The 22,877-nt window shown below is 37.3% G+C and overlaps 1 protein-coding gene across 6 annotated transcripts in view; it reads right to left on the bottom strand.

Annotated features, from left to right (window-relative positions):
- The window catches only part of kst (spectrin beta chain, non-erythrocytic 5 kst), a 372,152-nt gene that overhangs the window by 137,492 nt on the left and 211,783 nt on the right, over positions 1-22,877 (bottom strand). For all 6 annotated transcript variants that reach the window (XM_083122546.1, XM_083122542.1, XM_083122545.1 and 3 more), the window contains exons 5-13: positions 16,689-16,797; positions 13,197-13,361; positions 11,029-11,141; positions 9,401-9,588; positions 8,013-8,238; positions 7,027-7,158; positions 4,658-4,879; positions 3,141-3,349; positions 2,553-2,730 (exon numbers count right to left, since the gene is read on the bottom strand). In XM_083122546.1, the coding sequence (XP_082978672.1) occupies positions 2,553-2,730; positions 3,141-3,349; positions 4,658-4,879; positions 7,027-7,158; positions 8,013-8,238; positions 9,401-9,588; positions 11,029-11,141; positions 13,197-13,361; positions 16,689-16,797 (1,542 nt within the window). The remainder of the gene's footprint in view (positions 1-2,552; positions 2,731-3,140; positions 3,350-4,657; positions 4,880-7,026; positions 7,159-8,012; positions 8,239-9,400; positions 9,589-11,028; positions 11,142-13,196; positions 13,362-16,688; positions 16,798-22,877) is intronic.

Raw genomic sequence — 22,877 nt, 5'->3', positions numbered from 1 at the left:
AGATGTGGGGAAGAAGATAGGAGAGGAAGAGATGAAGGCCCTGTTGTTTGCTGATGACTTAGTAATATGGGGGAACAGGGAAGAAGAAGTACAGGGACAGGTTGATAGTTGGAATGAGGAAATCAGAAGAGCAGGAATGCAATTCAGTGCAGAAAAGAGTGAGGTGCTAATAACAACAAGAAACAGAGCCAGAAATGAACCAAGAATAAAGATGGACACGGAAGAGTTGAGGGTAGTGGAGAGCTTCAAATATCTAGGAAGCATAATTGAGAGAAGTGGAAGAATAGATGAGGAGGTAAACAGAAGAGGACAAATGGGGGTGGTGGACTATATCAAAGCATTCAAAGATTAATATGGAACAGGGATGTACCTAAGAAATGCAAGAAGGTAATATACAATACATACTATGTGCCGATAATAATGTATGGAGCAGAGACTTGGACAATGACAGAGAGAGACAAAAGAAAGATGCAGGCAGTGGAGATGAAATTTTTAAGGAGTATACTGAGGAAGACTAGAATGGATAGAATAAGGAATGAGGAGATCTGACACACAGTGGGTGTGGTGAAGCTTCAGGACAGGATAGATCAGGCACAGATGAGATGGTTTGGACACATGAAGAGGATGGATGCAGAAAGGCTACCAGTAAGAGCTTACAATGCCCAAGGAGTGGGAATAAAGTCAAGGGGGGAAGGGCAAGATGTCGGTGGAAAGAGCAGATAGCGGAGAGTGTTAGGAGAAGAGGACAAGATTGGAACACCGTGGAAAGAGAGGAGTCGTGGAAGACCAGGAAAAGATGGAGAGGCTTGACTTCTATGTCGACCCAGCCAGAGGCAGGAAACGGCAAGGGATGATGATGATCAGTAAGCTAAAAAGAATCAACAGCATTCCCAGCTCACAATGCCTCCTTATTGAACACATAATATTCCCAACCATCAAATTTACAAAGGCCCTGTAGTTCCACCAGACACCCAATCTCAGTTTGGACATTTAGTACTTACTCAACACAACCCTTTAAGAACTAAAGATATTGTGTTATATGAGGCTTTGTAATGCAAAAACATCTAGCCTCTTTGATATTAGCAAAATTAAAAGTTACATAAGACTTTTGAACAAATATATTTTGAGTCTGTAGTATAAAACAAAGGGCTGAACTGTTAATGATACTGATCTTTTCATAGTCCAGTGTGCAAAAATGATGTGTGACACTTTTATAAAGTCTAATTATCTTGTAAACTATGCAAAATGTACAGGGTGGTGCAAAAAAAGTAACCGAAATTCTGAAACATGTACTGATTCATTTGTCTGCTTCTTCTTTGTTCACAGATTTTTGTCTAATCATGTCTCAATATACTTTGGAACAACGCAGTTGGAGCGTGGAACATTATTTCCAAAGTTATGGTACAGGACGTATGAATGGTCCTTCTTTGGCTGATGTATGCAATGGTTCTGAGGAAGATTTTCATTTACGAGCACCACCAAAGAAAACCATATTGCAGTGGGGGAAAATGTTCAGAACAACTGGTTCAGTGAATAATCATAATGCTGGACGATCTAGACGACCACGAAGCACAAGAACAAACAACAACAATTTGGATTTTGACGAGCAAGTGTTTCAGCAGGACAAAGCCACCACACACATAGGGCGAGGAAACCGAGAACTGTTGGAGGAACTGTTTCCATATCGGGTTGTGTCAAGAGGATCTGAGTTTCCTTATCCACCTCGAAGTCCAGACCTCACAATACCCAATGCATTTCTGTGGGGGCTGTTAAAAGAGAAGTGTTTCACACCACCTCCACAAACTCTACACGAGCTTCGTACAAACATTGAATCAGTTCTCTCTGACATAATGCCTGAACAGTGCTCTGGAATGGTTTCCAGAATAACCAAGCACATGGAATATATTATTCAAAAGGAAGGATGACATGTAGAACATGTAATTGTACGGTAGAGTGTATAAATTCATATAACACAAAATAAACAAAGTAAACACAAAGTAAAATTTCGGTTACCTTTTTTTTTTGCACCACTCTGTATCATTTAATTTAATTTTGAAAACCAACATTGTGTGGCAAACAAATTTCATAAAAAATAATAGTTATTGTTCAATTATCTTTTACATATCATCAAATATTTTAAAGCAAAATTCTGAGATTGATGTGGTGCAACTGAATGGAATACTTGTACATTGAAGGGCTGAACACAACATTTGTTGCACTGTTCAAGTATCAGAGTATTGGTACAACTGGTAATTGGTAAAGGTATCTACATCAGCTTAAAATGGTATTGCATCAACAATAATAAAACATGCATAAATATATTCTCTCCAACACCCTACTGTTCAAGCTCTTCGTTAAATAACTAGAAAGAAACATGCAAAATCAACACCCAAAAGACAAAAAATAAAAGAAAGCATCCCTTATCAAAGTTTCAATATACAATTTCAGCATGCTACTGCCATAAATTTCAAGTACTGATTTTTTTTTTATGAGCATACAGCCGAAGTGATTATGCAAGGAAGAAAGCAAAGAGATGAGTAAAAATGCCTCACTTTATGCTTCTGTTGCAGACTAAGCACTGCCCGGAGGTCCTTGGCTGATATTCCTGCCTTACATATCCTCTGCTTCTCCACCACCCATCCTTCCTCTTCTTCATGGTCCTGAATGAACTGGAAAAGGTTTCTTGCATCCTCGAGTCTTTCTCTCCTGGTTTTACTTTGTTGAATCAAGCTGTGAAAGGAAACAAATGTAAACAATGAATGATTAAAACAAATACCAAAAGGAACAATAATACACAGTGGAACCTTAATTATATGCTTTCCTGGGAACTTGTAACAGAGGAAAATATTATGACATTTTGCCTCATTTGGGACATAAAGATAAAATGTATACAGCAATAATAATAATCATAATTTTTCCTCAATAGAGCTAGAAAGCAAGAAACATTGTTATTTTCCTCAACAGTATGCAATGAATGAATGCAAAGCAACTCTGATACATCTTAGAATCAGCAAATTCGGATGTCTAACAAATGAATTACAAAAGAAAGAAAAAAAACAATGCTCAAAATGATCACACTGTAGGAGGTAAGATATATTTTTATATATTTATAATTAAACATGATTAATATCTACACATACTTGTCATACGCTGAGTTGAGTTTCTCCAGGCGTGACTGCAGGAGAGGAGCTTCACGGTGACCACTGGTTATATACTGTTGTCCCTGCCGACCCAGCCGGCGAACTGTCTCTCCCATTGCTGTAACCTGAAGCTCCATTAAACTGTGCTTCTGCAACAGGTCTTCTACTGCCAGAAGATGAGGACCAACATCTTCTGATTGGAAGTTAACCTGCACAGAATAAAGAGTTTTCATGTTAATCACAATAACAATAATTGATAATTCATGTCTTTTGCTAAAGTACTAATGTACTATATTAATTGTACCGAATACAAGCACCAGGCTAGTAAAGGCATCAGCCAGTGTACTGTGATACTACAGGACATCATAAAGCCTGGAACCAGTGACGGTATTCCTTTCTGATTAAAGGTGAGCTATGGCTCTGGCAGAAGACAACCAAATGGGGATAATTATTCTTTGTGGATGACAAGGATGGATTCAGAGGGAAGTTGGACTTTACCATAAAGTTAATTTTCAAATCGGGGGTGCATGCTGTGAAAATATGGGATGTGAATCATCTCCAGGAAAGAATAACAACAGTAACGGTTACTCTGTGTCTTTGCCTTTTGAAAAGAATTCATAGAAGCATGTTGAAACATTTGAGGAAGTGAATTGAGACTGGTGGCAGACATGTAGAGTATGTTTTGCATTAAGGAAATGTGTTCTTCATCAGTTCTTCCACTGGTTCCAGTCATGATGACAGAGACTATGTAACTGGTCTCTGCTGAACTCAAAAAATGCATCAAAATACAGTCTTGCGTTTGCCTACTTTCCTGAAAGCCTCATTTTACATTTCCCTATATTTACCACTTACAATAAAATAAAAGATTCAGTATTTGCTTGCTTATAGGCCGACACACATATCTCTGCCGCTCTCGGCACAGCACAACGTGAGAACTAGGGTTGTTAATCTGTTCAATAGAAAAATCGCTACAGTGCGCCGAGGCACATCTGTTTGTAGAACAAGAAAATTAGAGAACTCAGTTCTATCTAAACATTGAGTTTTAAATGCCATGCATTATAACCAGGCCTGGGATTAATATGTGCTAACAAGTGGCTTTATATGAAAATACATATGGACTAAAATGTTGCTAAATATGGACTAACACATGCACGTAAAATTACCCAAAATGATGCAAAGAAGACTTCTTCATAGTGATTCATTATTTGTGTGATTTCAAATAAAGTAAACAAAGTATTATTTTTCCATTGCATTAATTGACCTGGTGGCATTTTAACTGTTCACTCCCAATAAGCCCATCCACACTGGTACTGGGACTGCAACAAGATGTGATACACGACTGACACTACCACTGGTTTGAGAACTAATAACCTGCACTGCGAACGTATTAAACCTCGACAATTGGACCACAAACACTCCTCCTTAAGCAATATTATTGCCTCTCTGTGAGGGGCGACAGTCGGCTGCCTTTGTTGTACATTTACAAACGATGCCGACTTCCGCAACATGTTTCATACCTCCAGTTCATGGATTGTTTCCATAAGCGTATCAATTTCTCTGAGCATTCCCATCAGGCTGCAGAATGTGGTGAGGTTGATCTTGTGTTTCTCCAGAAGCTCCAGCAGCTCTTGCCACCTCTGGAGAACTTCCTCCTCTCTCCTCTTCACTCGCTCCTTTCCATGGTAATTCTCTTGCACCAACTCCTCGGCCATGTTTGTCAGATCATGGAAACGCTCTTCCTGAAATAGCAAAACAACACAAATAAATGCAGACCTTATAACTTATTCAAAAGTCAGGTGAAAATTATTTCATACAGCTAGTTTAAATGCTGATCTACGTAGTTATAGTCAAAAGATTTTTGACAAAAACACAAAATGTGAAATCACACATTGTAATGTTCATTTTTTGTTTATGAAAGGTGAGAGGTGCACTTTCCTCACATATGATGAGGTCATGTGTGGTCATGAAATAATGCAAATTGCGAAATAAACTCTTAAATATGAAATTTAGTTTATTTACACACAACACTCTTTGAAGTGCTAATTATCCTGCGAGTTATGCAAATAATGGAAAGTTTATTAATTCTGCTTTAAAAATATGAGAAGCAAAAATGGACAGGAATAACCTCAGTACTCTAAAAACTACATGATTTCACATGGTTATTCCATGTGAAATCAACAAGGTCCTCAACCTCACATATTTTGATTCATTTTAAATTTGGCATACTGAAAGGGTCACATGAGGCAGGAAAATATGCCAAGTTGTGGATCCATATCTTTTGTTATTCCGAAATTATGTATGGTATTCCTATGCCATGCAGTATTCACGGCCAAGCATGTGGCATTTTTGGCTATGTGCACTAATAACAGTTACCTATGGGACCAGACTTTTGAATCACCCTGTATTTATAATAACTGCGAATTTAAACATTGATTCATGTACGTTAATTCAAACAATATTGTGTTTAATTTCTGTTAGACTTTTACTTTTGAATATCAGAAATTTGTCTATCAAAATACATATGTTATCATGCATTACCTAGCCTACTCTACCTTACCCTAAACTATTAAATCTAACGTAACTCTGGATCCTATTGGCATCCCATTTTCAAATTTTGTACAATGATAGAGTAATAGTGCATGTATGACATATATTTTTTTTTGGAAAAAAGAAATAAAAGATCTGTATTTGAGAAAATAGCTACCAAAGTTTTCTTTACACTACCTTCAATTGTTATTTTACCCTAACATAGGCAAGCAATATCTCATGTGAAAGAGCCCTTCAAGACCTTTCCAACGTCGTCCGAATCACTTTTGTAGGTGCCCTGAATGCCGAAATATTGCAATTTAAAGTTAACAAGATGTTGGAAAAAATTGTCAAAATCACACAGTTTGCAACACTGTAATTTTGGAAATACAAAAGATATGGATCTACAACTTTGCATATTATCCTACCTCATGTGGGGCTTCCAGTATGCCAAATTTGAAATGAATGTTGATTTGACATGGAATGACCCAAATGTGCTATTGGAAGGGAAATCTTTAATTTGCGTAATAAGTATAGTTTTTAAAATCAAATTTTGGTTTTATTCACCATTTTAACACCAAAACGCCATTTTATACACTGCTTTTGACCCCAAAATGTGTCGTTTTTGTACCAAAATCTTGATCTTTTTTTCACCATAAATATATGGCCCTAGACAGAGTAATTAACGAATTTAGGATTAAGCTGATATTGACACATCAATATATAGCAGGGATGTAGTAGGGCTTTCAGATCAAAGTGACAAGCAATACCTGTCATTTGGAAATTAACCTTCAGAAATAAATGCAACCTTTCATACCAGAGTGACATGATGAGATGCACAAGTTGCATGTCACTCGGACTGTGATATTTCTCAATATTGAACATCGTGTCACCTTAGTCTGTTGGTCATGCATGTGCAGTGAATGAGTTTCTACGGACTGGAGAGGCCCACGTTGCTTGTCGCTTTGGTGTGAAATATCTGTGTCACATGTCACTTGCCTTTTGTAGCTTTTCACTCCAATCTGAAAGCTCCCTAAGTAAACCACCAGCATGAAATTTTTACTGATACTGCTAAAGTACAAATAAAAAATTGCAGATATTCCATGAAGAACCTGAATGGTTCTTTCAACTTTAATTAATCTATGTAACCAAGGGACTACAATAGTTTATGTTTTACAAAAAAGAATATGCATATTTAAGCATATTGAGTAATGCTGGCAGAAAAAAAAGAAAGAAAAATAAATGACCAGTGTAGAGGTCATAAATAATGCCAGAAAATTTTTAACCTGTTTTAATATCACAATTATATGTCGAACATTTTTTAACTATATTTTGACAGAATCCATTTATATAACCTTACCCTAGCCAATATGTCCGCACTGATAGCTTCATGCTTCTTCACAGTAGCATCCACCTGAGTTAAATTACTGCCATACCTTGGGTCTGACAACACCTGGATCATTTCCTTTAGGTAGCCTTCTCGAAGCACACTCTGGAATAAATTACCTCTGATATAATACATGCCATTTATAGCAATTAAAATATGTCTGAAAGATGCAGGAATTTAATGTGTTTGCATATTACTGTGAAATTACATGGGAGCAGAATTAATAACAACAGTATCAGCAATCCACTGTTAATAGCTAACAATGTGATTCTGTTATGGTATATGAATGCAATACCCTGCATTCTTCAACACATACGCAAACAGTTATTATTTGAAAAAAAATTATACATACAATACTTAGCACCATCCATGTATGTATGACTCATAAATTTTTTGATTGATTGTATAGAGTATGTACTAGAGCCACGCTGATGCCAATGGCATCGGTATCAGAAAGAATCAGTTGAAATTTATTCACTGATACTGGCTGATACTTTTCCTGAAATCTGGATATTTTACAGAGTCTGCAAAAATGCCATGCAACATTTTCACAAAGTCAACATATTCTCAAAATTATGCAAAATTTGAAGTTTTCATATACTTGCACCGGTATTGTGTGAAGATATGAATTTTTGGATTGAAGACAGTTATTTTAATATTCTGGTGTAATTCTTGATATTTTAAGGCAATAATATTTAATAATTCCAGTGGAGTGCTTACATATTAATATTCATCATCATTTTTTTGAACAACCATTAAATGTTACAATTTTAAAGCTTAAGTATTGGTGAGAGTATTGGCATCAACTCAAAGAAGCATTGTCTCAGTCTTTGTATGTTACGTGGCAAGAAATGATACCGCTTGGTGCAAGGTATTCCAAAAATAATTATTGAATAACATACAATAATGCTAAGAACGACACGTGACACTCTCAAACAAAATCAATAAGAAGGAATCACCTTTCGCTCAAACTTGTAATTCAACTGCTCAAGCCGCTCTTGTCGCAAGAGCTCCTGCCTCAAAGCCACTTCCCGTCGATGCTCCGCTCTCTCCAGCTCCTCCCAGGATCTTTCGATATCATGGATCAGCTGCCCGTCTTGAGGAGTGAATGCTGGTTGATTCAAGGATTTCAGCTGGGTGTTGATGTGGAAGTAGAGAGCCTCAATTTCGCTTCTTTCTTTGTACCTGAAGATTTGCAGGAGGAAGAGGTAATGATAAACATATCACTAATGTTTTGCTAAAGTTTACAAACCCAAACATGTAATCTATGATAGACAATTTTTTTTTTCGAGTATGCCTTCTATTTTTTATCATCGTGAAAACAAAAAAAGAGCTATTTGTTTTTAGTTTTGCAAATGATCGCTATCTTTGAAATTCTATAAATCAAAAACTGGTTGTCCTTTCATTATGAAATTTTAGTAGGGTTCAGGCAGAAAGGTTTTAAACACAATCATTAATTTTTATGTTTTCAGAATTTCTCAAAATAATATTATTTTCAATTTTGCCAAACATCTTTTTCTTGGTATTGGGTAGTCCCACAAATTCAATATTAGTCTGGTTTTGAAGCTCTTTGCATCTGTTTTTAAAATGCATTACCATTGTCAATTCACATTGCGAATATGATTTTATACAGATTTTTACTCAGCAGAGTAAAGCAGTTCGTGGTATGTGACAACACGGCACACAGGGATGTCCATTGAATAGTGAAAACTGCCGACGGGCACTGCAATTCAATGCTTGCGGTGTTGCCACATTTCACATAAAGCTTTACTCTGCTAAATAAAAATTTGCATACAATCGGTTTTGCCATGTGAAACTAAAAAAAATGGCCCCTTTCTTGTTGTCATGATGATAAAAAATAGAAGGCATACTCGAAAAAAAAAAATTGGCTAGCATAGATTAATGCAGAATTGAATATGCTAAATTTTGATGTAGTTCATTTAATTTCAAATCCAGCCAATAATTTCTTGGTGCCTAGGTATAATACAGACTCGAAAAATGATATGTACCCCCCCACCCCCCATCTAGTCTAAATATCCTGAAAAGCATGAAAACATTCAATTATATTTATTTTTCATCAGTACTATGTGAAAAAATGGATTTTGGAATTAAATTTTCACATTCTGATGTGTCATATGTGAACGTAGAGTAAAACTCTGTTACACTGACAAGAAATACTTACATATTAGTATTAGTATTTAAATATATTCTGAAAATTGTTATAGTGTTCAAGTATCAGTATCGGTTCAAAGTCATCAGCTCAGCCCTGCATGTAATTCATTTTCAACACTGTTAATCCTGTAACTTAAACACACACAAACATACATAAATTAGCAATTTCACATACTTTGGTGGTTTCTCCACAGTTCGATACTGCTTGAACTGGAGCAGCTCTTTCTGAATTCCTTCCAAAGAGTTTGGGAAATTGTGATCTTCCAATTCGATGATCTTCAACTTTATCCAGTCTAGTAGATCGGTTGTTAATTTTTCATAATGCACCTTCATCTTGTCTGCATCCATCATTTGACCAACAATCTAAAATGAAACAATTCAATTATTAGACATTCTGTAATGAAAAAATAAGCAATTAAACTAATGAGTTCCTGTCATATAAGTGTTCTGTACACCCTAAGAACGAAAGCAAGTAGTAGTTGAAACTATTGTTTAATTTTGGTAAAATATATTGCTTCAAAATGTTCATGCAGGGAATTATATAACCTTAGTCCTATTGACCTTAAGGTTAAAAAGGTTGACATTTCATGGATAACCATCTACATTCTCAAGTAAAGCAAACAGTTTAGTCTACCTACTTCTGACTACCGTAAGGCTACCATATTTTATTTTTAAGCAAAAGCTTTATACATTAAAAAAACTGACCAATTGTAATACAATGGTGATTTTGAATGTGGGGTAGAGAGAATGGGATCATGAAATGGAGTAAAATGGCTCGATCATAATTCTATTTCCTAGTTGAAATATATTTATGTTTACTGGTGCAACGACAACACATTTGCCTATCAATAAATGCTGCTCCACAGTGTACAGATTGGTGCCTATTGTTTCACATACATTTCTCAGAGCAGTCTGTAAAGAAAATCATGTCTGTCTTTTGGATACACACATAATTAACCCTTTCCACTCATATGTTGAACCCAGTCCAACTCGGTTTCTTTGTTGTTGTTTTCTGTTTTTGCTGTTCCACTCACATAAGTTGAATCTCATCCAACATGACAACCTATGGCTCTGAAGCTAATCTGTCAGACTGTGTCCAACTTACAGGACATTCAGCACTCTATCAATATTCATTGAAACTAAATTACATTTGGCAGCATTAGATATAATCACTGGTTGTGGAAAATCAGGACTACGCTGTTTGTAGGCATAGAAATGAGAGGTAAAAATTCTGAGCTGTGGGAAAGGGGAAGCAGACACCGTATTTACTCATGTATAATACACACTTTTTTCCAAAATTTTTGCCCCCAAAAACTGTGGTGCATATTATGCACGGAATAATTCAGACACCCAACATGAAACCGTACAGGGTTATTCCATGATTTTGGTGCACTTGCATTGATTTTTCATGTTTACGGAACCCTATCATGTTATATATCGTTGTAAAGCTGGTGTGAGAACTTATATTCCTTTGTGAGTGTTCCTAACTTTATTTCATCTTATCATTTATTTTCATTGTTGTGGCCAGTCACAAGTGACAGAAAGTGATGCAGAATAAGAAAAATATAATGTATCATTCTGTGCACTTTTATCTACCTTCTGTCCAGTGTGTCTTGAAAATTGAAATAGAAATGTTCATGAAATGTCCAACACTATATTTGGCTTTTCAATAACATGCTGTACCTACTTTCATCTTGTTTTTAATATAAAAAAATTAAAATTTATAAAAATACAGGAGAAGCTATAAAGGTTCTCATGATAACAGTAAATTATACAGTAATATAAGAGTAAGACATTACATACATTAGCTATTCTCCTTCCACTTTTCATTTCATTCTTCATCCTAGCAAATGTGTGGTAATAAGAGGCAACGTAGGTAATGACTGACTTCTCATCAGGTCTGCTTGTATCCACATCTGAAATGAAGAAACAAACACTTCGTTATTGTAACATTTTCTTCTTTAATACAATATTTTAAAAACTCTGACCTCTATTATTTGGTCTACGAATTAATTTGTGCGGTTGTTACGCACACATTGAAGCTGTAGTTCAAACACAAAATACATAAATACCTTAAGAAAAATATTGTCCATCGCGAGCCACCACTTTCGCCCATCTGTCAGGCAAGTTACGGATTCCATGGCGAAAGAAGTCCTCATCCTTTGAAGCGATCCAGTCAGAGACCCATTTTTCGATATCTTCTGAAGAAGTCAACCGCTGTCCAATCAAATCATTATTCATGCAATCGAACAAGTAGTAGTCCGAAGGAGCAACGTCTGGTGAATACGGCAGGTGGGGTAAAACTTCCCATCAGACATTTTCTAAATAGGTTTTGACCGGTTTTGTGACATGTGGGCGAGCGTGATCATGTTGAAAAATAAGTTTATCATGTCTGTTCTCCCATTCTGGTCGTTTCCTGGCCAGAGCTTGCTTCAAACGCATTAATTGTCATCGATAACGTTCTCCATTAATAGTTTCACCAAGTTGCAGCAGCTCATAGTACACCACACCTTTCATATCCCACCATATGCACAGCATAACCTTTGCACAGTGAATATCTCGTTTCGGTTGCGATGGACCTGGTTCACCTGTCTTCACCCAGGCCTTTTTTTATTTCAGGTTCTCGTAATGGATCCACTTCTCATCGCCAGTAACAATGCGATGCAAAAACCCCTTTCTTTTCTGTCTTTGAAGCAGCAATTCGCAAATGGTTTTTCGTCTTTCAATCTCTCTCTCTTTCAATTCATGTGGAACCCAATGTCACATCTTTTGAATCATTCCCATGGCTTTGAGGCATTTGGAAACTGTTGTTTGATCAACGCCTAATGCTTCTGCAAGTTCTTCCTGCGTTTGACACGAATCCTGATCGAGCAATGCTCTCAAATCTTCGTCTTCAAATTTTTTTGGCTGTCCAGGTCGCTCTTGGTCTTCCAGGCCGAAATCACCACTTCTAAACTGTGCAAACCACTTCTGACACGTTCGCTCAGCTAGCGCATGGTCACCGTACACTTCCACCAAAATACGATGACTTTCGGTAGCACTTTTCTGCATATTAAAGTAATGAAGCAGAACACCCTGCAAAAACACTTTATCTGGTACGAACTGCGCCATGTTCAGTTGACTACAAAATGCTGTTGTTGACGCGTCAATCAACTGCCCTATACTACGAACGATGCGCACTGACAGGAATTTTCAACGCATGTGTGGCTACACGGAACTGTGGGACGATACGCTCGTTACGCCATCTCTTGTCCAGGTGCACAAATTAATTCCTAGACCAAATATAAGTGGGATGTAATAAGCTTGTGAACTATAGCTTCAATTGTATTTAGATAAAAAAATTAAAATGAAGTGAATCGGTTCTGAGTTAAAGAATTTAAGATCTAGTTCCTCAACTACATTATTATGGTATACTATATTTATATGGTTTACTACGTAAAACCCTATAAATGCTACAGATCCTTCCAATGAACACTTATGTTCAGGTCTCGTCCCTGTTACAACCACAATTATATTACAAGTTTTTGAGTTTTAGCTAAAAACTAAAAGTATATATTAAGTATCTAGTAAGGTTATGTTATAAATTAATCCTAGAGCCAAAATAATTTATTTCTTATATTTGTGTTACATATGTTGCACGATACAACATAATATGACATGAAAATGTTCTCTTATTTATCCACGTCCTTATACACACACTGCAGCACAAACAAAAAAATTTGGTCCTGTATTTTAAAATAATAACCCTTAAGAGTAAAATAATGTTTAAAAAGTAATTTCACTTTATCTATTATTTCTAATGCTGTCTGTAACTCCTATTTTTCTTAACCATCATTATGTATAATAATTTTACAGAAGTCATAAAGGAATCCTGAGGTTCTGCAGGGCTCAATTTGGGAACCACTCCTCTAGGGATATATTTATAAGTTCCTTGACATGTTCCATGCAAAATTTCATTGGATTTCTCTTACCTTCTGCATCCAACAGCCTTGGTATGCCGAGTTCCTTTTCGGCAACATCGAAGGCATTGTTCAGGTTATCGATATGTCGGGATGGAATAAGTGATTCATAATCAATAAGATCTGGTCTGTGAGCATGGATGAGGGCATTGAAACCAAGACCACTTCTCCAAGAAGCTGGAAAAAATAATAAAATATACCATTAATACACAGGCAGATGACACAAATCACCAATACAAATACTAGATCAACACCAACAGCAGTACAATTGAAAGTATTTATCTCTTGCAAGCAAAATCTGCAATGCTGTATTATTTCATGAAGGGGAACATGTTTTAGAATGTCATAATGGTAATCTGGGGTGCTTTTTGCACCAAACAAAAGTGTAGTTTATTTATAAAAAGGAAATGAATAATCTTCACTAATACGTTATTAAAGAGGCAGTGTGATGCCAATTGCAGAGGGAAGGGGCAAGGGGACAACATTCATGAATGGTTCATTTTTATATTTTTTTTAATGCAGTTATTTAAACCATTTCTTTATGTAGTCATATATTGAAAAATAATGTGATTTTCAGTTAGGATCTCCGTAAAATGATTCCGATTTTATATTGGATCAGTATACTAGAACATCCGTTTGATTTACCATAAGAAATTTAGATAGCAACCATTTCGTATAAAGAGAAAATCAAACTTGGAAACCTTATGTTGAATCACATAATTCAAAGCTTTCATCTGGAAGCAGTAGCACAGCCAAGCATATTTTTTCGTTCGCATATACGTATGACACACAATAAGCATATTATGGATGTAAAATGCCTTATGCAAGAATTCCAATATTGTAATTAATATATGTAAAAATTGATAACAAAGCTTTCAAAATATGCATGGAGGTTGAATGAAATAAACTCTAAAAATAAGTATGACAAGTTAATGTTTTACAATAGATAAAACAGAAATTATGGTTGTTATCATGAATAGTTTTGAGAAGATAACATATCCCATGCAAGATAAGACAAAATTGATGGAGAAACAAACACAAGGGAATACCTATACTCAGGCTGGGATTAAGCATATATAAAAGTTACATTTCTGGTAACCAAAAAGTTTATATTCATTCAAAATATCAATATCAATGTATCTAGGTTGTAACCCTTAATGGGATTGTTGCAACCCAGAAGTGTCCATCACAGAACAGTGTTTGAAGGACATACACATATAAAGTTTTTCAATACAAAGTAATAAACCAAACTAAACTGTGTGGCACAAAGCAGCTATTTCGTTGGATAATCATGGTCAGTCCATCATGCCCCTTCACCACTGTTATCTGACTTTCAAAACCAGAATCTGCTACTACAGCTTCCTAGTAGTTCTCCAATTATTGTCATGATGCTCTATCAACAACATTTTTGGAGTTCTCACAGGGAATCAAACCTGGAACTGTTCACACCAAATGCAAGAGCACTAAGCATTAAGCTATGTAGGAGTTCTAATAAGTAATACCAAGTCATGGGCATCCGGAAGGGGGAACAAGGTGGGCCACTCAACCCCCTCCCCCCCTGGAAAATGAATGTTACTTTAACTCTTATATATTACACACATGTATTTCATTTCAGTCACAGCAATTTTGTTAATTATTGAAAGGGTGTTGCAGGAACATGAAAACTTCAATCTGATGAATGTGTTTTTTGAAGAGGCAACACTATTATGGGGGAAAATATGCCTCGTTTCCCCCTTCCTGAAAAAAAAAATACCTTGCCTGCCCCTACCCGGAAAAAAATCCTGTGGACATCCATGACCAGAGTGAAAATTTATACTCTCGAAATGCCAATAGTTTATCACAGGTAGACAGTCAAAACTAAGAAGTATCCATGATGGAAATTCCCTCTCATTCTTCTGCAAAATACCAATATGTTTACAACTTATGTTTCTCTTCTTTGCAGAACCACTAAATATTTTTATCATGAGCCACCACTGGCATGGGAGGTCTGTGTGTTTTTCTCTTCATCTATTTCATTCCAAATTAAATTGTCATCACCATATTTAATCCAATAAAATGAAGTAAGCCAGAAAATAAGAACAATATAAATAGAAAAGAAAGAAAAAGCATGTTCAAGAGACTGGAATCCAGAGTAAAGATTATTTAGTTTATCTTGCAGATAAAACATATCTTGAGCCATTGTGCTAGAAAAAAAATGGACGCAAGTATGGTTTGATATAATGGTTTTGTTATTTTATGTGAGCTTATCGGATAAGAACTGTCAGTTTGAATTGTCTTGTTTACTTTAATAGGTAACTAGCTCACAGTGGCATGTACTGAAAATTTGACCTGGTTTATTGCAACAATTCTTATTTATTGTATATATTTATTATATACTTATTAGACATAAGAGAAATAAAACATATGCAGACATGCAAGTAAAACAAAAACAGAGTCCTACAACTTCAAATTTTGCAGCAATTTCTATTTATATGAAAAATGTTGGTTTACTGGCAGTAAGCCAGATAACATAGGACAATATTCCACTTTTATACACAGGAAACAGGAACAATACATATGTCATTCATATAACCTTGCTGAAGATCATTAAACAAAGGTTATGGAAATAAGTATTGAAATATTGGGTATACTAAATGATACAAACATATTTTCTGGTGCCAGAATTATTGGCAAATTATATCAACACAGGTTGTATATAACCTACTATTGCATGTTATTGTAAAATATGTACCACAGTGTTTAAAATTTACATGCCAATTTTTTTTCAGTCTCTGTTAGGAACAAGCAGATATGAAACTTTAAAGATTTAGATATTGGATCCCAGATTTGGGATTTGATTAATTGATTCAGGATCAAAGATTCAGATATCCAAGACCTGAGGTTCAGATATCAGATAAAGTTTGGATATTGGATCTGGGGTTTCGGTATCAGATCCAGGATCTGAGGTTCAGGAACAAGATTCATGGTATATGGTTCAAATATCTCATCCAAGATACGAGGTTTGGATATTGGATTGAATCATTTTGGATTCAGATGAACAGAGATTGTGTAAAGCAGTGGTACGAGGGGGGGGGGGGGGGATATGTCTTCATTTCTGCATATAAACATGACTACTTGAAAAGCAGATTAGGGTCTCCTAATTTCAAGGAGAGGTGATGGGGCAAGGCATTAAACATATACCTCCCCTACTATAGCTACACTAGGATATAGGGAATGTCTCAAAGTTTTATTTTTGACTGCAAGCTTCCTAGGTGACTACTTTTGCAATATGGTAGCTGGTGATGCGGATGAGGTATTTTGTGGCACTCGCAAAGTAACTAAAGTCCTATCACTTTCCTTATAAAAAGCACAAGTGAGTTACTGACTTTATACTTATGCAGAAGTATTCTTCCGTTCCAAAACCCTCAGATTATTATTATCATTAGTAGTATTAGAAGTAAAAAAAGATGTAGGCCCGAGATGCATTTAGATGCAAATCACCATAAAACATGAAACTGAACTTACTGGTAAAATCTTGAATATTAACACCATTGTATCCTGTTGTTCTTCTCTGGCACCACAAGAGAAGAGCGTCTTTTGCCGACTTCTTTTCACTGCTTTCATTTTCTTCATCCTGAAAAAAATATCATCATCATTACAAGCGAGCTAAAGTGCTACTACATTACTTCATATTATTATTATCAATCATTCATATACTTCCCATAATTCAATCCCCTTAATGAAGACAAAATAACACAATTCCATGCAATCTGATGCCGTTCCCTCATATCAAGTTTCAAATGTGAGAAACACAAACGTTTCTGACCTCTATGAACCTTCATGTTCAGGCTGGGATTCAAAACCAGGACCCTTGGCATCACTGGTGTGTGTGTGTAGAGGGTGGCTGATGGGGTTACAGCTCCTCCCAAAAATTGAGAAAATCAAAATTCTCAAATGAATGCAATAAACAACTAGGGCAAAACAAAAGTGGTACATGCAGCTCCCTCCTTAAAATAATTCCAAATTACCATTTTTGTCATTGGACAACTGACACAACAATGATTAAAAATGCAACCCCCTGTGAAAAAAAATCCCGCGTACGCCCATTTACAGCAGTGTGGTGCCCTAAGTCTCTATCCTCCAGCAGCATAACTTAGTGCCTCTGTCTGGAAAGGGGGGGGGGGACATGTACCTCAGGTTCCAGCAGGTTAGAAAAATTCCCCCAGCATGTACATTTTAATACACCTGGAAATTGGGGGAGGGGGAATGCCTCCTCTGTTCCCGCTAAGTTACGGCTATACTGTCCCCATTCCTGCATTGGGAGATTTGCAGGATGGATGGCTTCTATGCTACTGGGAAAGAATATGTGCAGGATGTCGCCATACACCATCAACAATGTTTCGCAGTGCGTAGAGGACATGGAGGTGAACAACTTTTCTTGGTAATGTTTTGTTCATTGGATCCTCGATTCGACGGTATGCGGCCTCGAATAAGCACAAGTTTTATCCTGTTAGGTTGAATTCTCAAGATTGCCTAACCCCACTCCCTGATATTATGCATGCATCGCCTCCATATGTATGTTACATATCCTATTTTAAGAACAGAATCATGAGATTTTCCAGAGCTATTCACATTCCAGGGGTGATCATTGAATATTGATGACGACATAACATGATAACTGCAAGAGTTAATAAGTGTTTCTGCTTTGCCATAGAACACCGTCAGTGGTAACTGTGAAGCATACTTAAAGGATAGAAATGCCTTTTTTTTTAGAACTCCTAATTTCGAAACTATAAAAAGAAATGTTCTTCACCTTGACGTCCTCGATGTGCTTTGAAAGTTTGTTGGTGTTGTACTCCGTCAGTATGTGTGTCTATAACAGACACACACACTATCTGCCTAAGCTGGTGTTATTTATGAGTGTCCTTTCACCAATTGAATCATATCGCCACTCATGTTCATCTTCGCAATTAGCCAAAAGTGGCAGAAAAGCGAAGTAAAATAAATCAATCAATATATTAAATTTACCCTTACACGAACACCCCCTTAATACGAACTTACACCCCTTCTCCACCATTAAAATTCTGGATAAACTCCGGTGTGAATGTGTGATTGGAGTATGCACAATTAAATCTTCCGGTAGGAAATAAACTTATTCTGGCAAACTAATAAAAAAAAACGATGTTAGGCGGTCAACAATTCCAAAAGTTGAACTTGAGGCAAACACTGTTTCTGTTAACTATCGAAGTCGCATCAGTGGACAGACTTGGCTATAAAGTCGATGTCCATTCCATACAGTTCCAACGGTTGCCACAAAGCCGTTACTCTGTTGTTGTTGTCTTGTGGTAAATTTTGTTTCCCTTAACATATCACGATAATAAGTTGTGTACTCTACAATTAATCATGTGGCATAAAAATTACATTATGTGGCATATAAAAATTACATGCAATAAGCAATGTTTCTTTGCTTTAACATGTCTTGCTGAAATTTTTCGAGGTTGAGGTTGGCTCCCTTGGCGCCATCTTGAGCCTGCTCATGATGAGAACTGTATTTTATAAATGGTAAGACCCTTCCCGAAAAAATAATCCTATCTACTCATGCGTACAGACTGTGCAGATTTTATAGTCTATGGCAAATCATGGTGAAGAGCACTTCCGGAAGGACTAATGCCGCTCAAAAAATTAACCGGTAAAATGAAAACTGATCATTCTTCGACAAGAAAATATATATTAAAAAAATGCACAAAAGTTGCAATTTAGTTGTTTTAAGACGCCTGCTTCAGTTGTAAATTGATCTGGTATGACTCAGTTCTGCCGTTGCTCATCACTGCGGGGCAGAACGTGCTCTGCTTGGCAACGATGATACATACCGCTGAGCTCAGCACTATTATTTTCTCGGTCAACTGGGGCGGGAGGAGTGAGGGGGCAAAATACACGAGAATTAAAGGCATTACGTAAAAAAAAACTGCCAAGGAAGCAAGGTACAAAGGCTTCGTAGAATGTGATCGATGTTGTCGCAATTACCACACACTTTAATGTGCCGGGTTAATGGGCTCGCTGCATGCAATGCTATGATACAAAGAACTTTGAGTTTGTTCTTAATTTACACGTAGGCTAATTGCGACTGAACCCACAGTTTAAAGTGGGAACCGAACCACTATGTGGCTACAAGGGTATCGAACCTGGGATCCCTTGATTACAAGGCGACGACGTTAGCCCTACGTCAACTGGGACGTCTCTTGACACAAAGGGGGAAAAGTCGCAGATTTAGAGGAACTTGAAAGTAAGTAAACCTGTTGCTAGATTTTCTTCTAAAACGCCCTTCTTCATTTACTCGTCGTAAATATTGTGTATGTTTGAGTTTTTGTTTTAAGTCCACTTTTATGCACAGAGATGCATATTGGGACAGGACCTAATGTTTAAAGTGGGATCCGAACCACTATGTGCCTCCACCAGATGTTTGAACCCGGGACTCCCTGAATAATAAATAGTGTAAATATTACATATTTATTTAGAGAGCCGCGGAGGGTCCGTCGGTAGTTCGTCTGACTGCAACGTTGAAGACCCGGGTTCGATACCCGAGGATGGTGGATAAAGCGGCTCTCAGCCGCCAGCCTCTATTCAATGGGTACCTGAGGGGTAAAAATGGCCGAAGTATGGTGCTGATCACATCACCTCCAGTACGGCAGAGTTCGGAAAAGTGTGGGGCCCTACCTCTACATCCCCCAATGGACCCTCATACCATTTTCTTCCCCCACAATTTAAACCTTCTTTAAAAAATATAATTTGGATTCTTGGAATTACAAGGAGACTAGAGGCCAGGCCAGAAATACGTACTTCCTGGTGCTTCCCGGATGTCTGAAACTAAGCAATGAATCAAAAGGGACCTCTCCTCTTGAAAGGTAATTCTTCTGTTTGGCTCCAAAAATATTCAAGGGAAAAATCATTAAAAAGTTGGCTACCTGTTTGTCTACGGATGATAAATATTTTGTTTGCAGTAATTATACAAATATTTTGTTTGTAGTAATTACACAAAGTCAATCCGTAAGTGGCAATCGCGAGTGTCTGCTGCGTGGGTGGCGTACATAGAATCAAATATGTTTCGTAGGTTCGTAAGGTCGAAACGAGACGCCATTCAGGAAAAAACTATCAAGCAAAGAAAAAACTTGATTGCCTCAATGACCTGTATACGCTGTGGAAGTTTGTAGCTACGGTGAGCCGTTGTATATTGTTTGTACTACATATTTCGAGATTCGAGACAAAATGCCCTTGCTTGCCTTTCGAGAACGAGACAAGCACTCGAGACGAAAGCGAGGAGACTGTGAAGCCTCGCCTCGATACCATCCCCAATCAATAAACCTAACCTAAATTATATATTTGACATACTCATTCAGGGGCCAAGTGTCTGAAAAGCGTTACCGAGCTAAAGAGCCAAGAAGCGGCTTTCAACAACATAAACGTTTTACCAACCTCGTTTGCATCAAGTGCTTTCCCACGGTCGAAAGACGGGGCAATATTTATCGACATGCCACAAAAACCTCGCGTTCCGAATTCCGCTCGGAAGATTCTGAAGACGCGTTACGAGCATGGTCGTGCCAAAATAAAGTTTCTTCAGTGACAAGGGGCTGAAACAGCTTGTGCGCTTCAGTTTCTCACTTCAAAGCAACATTTCTCAAAATGTATTAATTTATGTATGGGCGCCCTAAGGTGGGGCGGTGTCATTTGACCCCACTTGGACAAAAGAGGAAATTGCCCGGTGGCCCCACACGAAAAACTACGCCTCTTACCTGTTGTAGCAAATTACCATTTACAAAAATGCTGGAAATCCAAAGTTGCCGCAACGTCCAAGAATCATATTTAACATTCCCCGAATCTTTTCTTTATTATTATTATTATTATTATACACTATTTTAGGGATGGTATCGAGACAAGAGCTGTAAATGCCTGTCTCATTTTTGGCGTCTCATCTATAAACATCACTTTCGTTTTCGTCCCAAGTCTTTAATGAAAAGCCTCGGAATATGCAGTATAACAAACATACTTGTATATACCACGTCAGCACACAAACGTTCAGAGCATAGAGGTTTATTACAGCAAATAACTTTTCTTTCTAACGTTTTTCTTTTGTTTTAGGCCTTGTTTCAACGCCAGGAGCCCTCGAAAAATAAAGATATGCAACAATGTAGTACAGGCTCACAATTGCCACTAACAATTCCAATGAACAAAATAACCTATAAATAGTATGGTAGATATCCGTTTGATATATCTGTAGAAATCCAAAGTTCAGGAAGTTTGGTTAAGGCAAATTTTTCATCATACCAAAGTCTCGAATGAGACCAAGAGTCTCGGAAAGTAGTTCTGACCTCGAAAAATCTCGATAGGTCTACTCTCGTTCTCGTCCGATTTCTATTATCCAAGCCCGTCTCGGCATCCCTAGACTATTTGAAATTCCCTAACTTTCCAGGTCAGTGGGAACCATAGAAGCACCGAAGGGGAGTTATAGGGATAAGACACCCCCTCCCCCTTTTGACTTGGAGAAAATAGGTCAACATAATTATTTCGCTCCACTTTCCTAACCTTTATGGCACTCAAAATGCATTTTTCAGTAAGAAAAATGTCTGGGTTCGCCTGAGCTGGAAATCCTGCTAAAAAGAACCAACAAACAGTTGTAATGGTATTAAACCTTTAATGGGTAGTTTCCCACGACGATGGGATTGAAATGTCACCAATAGCATTAATGTAACAACGACACAAATGCAGACAGCCACTGGAAACCATGGCGGGGAACATTCACCGCACCAGAGCACCCGGGGGGAGGGGCGCTCTCTCCACGCAATTATAAGGAACCGTGCTGCCCCGAGGCCCCCACGCACACCAAATTCCTCCAGTCCGCTGGAAGGTGATTCACAACGACCTTGAGACTTGGTTACAGCATTTTTGCCCCTCGTGGGAGAAGCGGCGTCTCAGGATTTTTCCTTTTCGGTTGAGCTGACCGCTATGCAGCGAAGCTTGCTCAAAAATTTTTATGGAGGCCAAATCCTAACGAGGATTGTTCATCTTACCATGAACGGGGAAAAAAGGTTGTCATGTCAGATGAATGGTTAGCGAACCTGAAAGAAGGTCGAAGAAATGGTCCTCCTGCTTAAAACCCAGTGATCTGGGTTATACCACACGCCACACCATGTTATTTCAAACAGATATTTTCAGCTTCTAATGAAATACTGAATGCTATCAAGGATATAAAGAAAACGTACGTTCAAGTCTTAAGTTGATGTGTTTTTCAAAATTACAGACCCTTTAAGTTGTCAAATTTTGTCCAAAAATGATTGATTTGGTTTATTTGACTTCGCTTTTCTGCCAGTTTGGCTAATAGCGAAGATGAAGACGAGTGATGATATGATGAAATTGAAGGGACACTCACAAAGAACATTTATTCCCAGGCCTGGATTCGAACCCAGTATCCAAAAAATGATAACATCATATTTTACTGGTCTTCATATAGTATGCAACACAACATAGTTTGTAACGAACAACATTTTCTTATTTTGAGTTTCTTGAGAAAAAAATTCACAAATTGTTTAAATTGTTGTTAACTGAACCTGAGAGTTCTAACTGGCGAACATTTGTTATACGAGCATTTTCTATGGAAAATTGCATCACACACTTTGTACTCGTATATTCGGTGCATAATGTCACTCAGTTGCTTCCTTTTTT

This window comes from Lepisma saccharinum, chromosome 5 (assembly GCF_977018435.1).
Source record: "Lepisma saccharinum chromosome 5, izLepSacc3.1, whole genome shotgun sequence".
NCBI classification, from domain to species: domain Eukaryota; kingdom Metazoa; phylum Arthropoda; class Insecta; order Zygentoma; family Lepismatidae; genus Lepisma; species Lepisma saccharinum.
The sequence above is the reverse complement of the archived record's forward strand: the minus strand, read 5'-3'. Positions and strand labels throughout refer to the sequence as shown.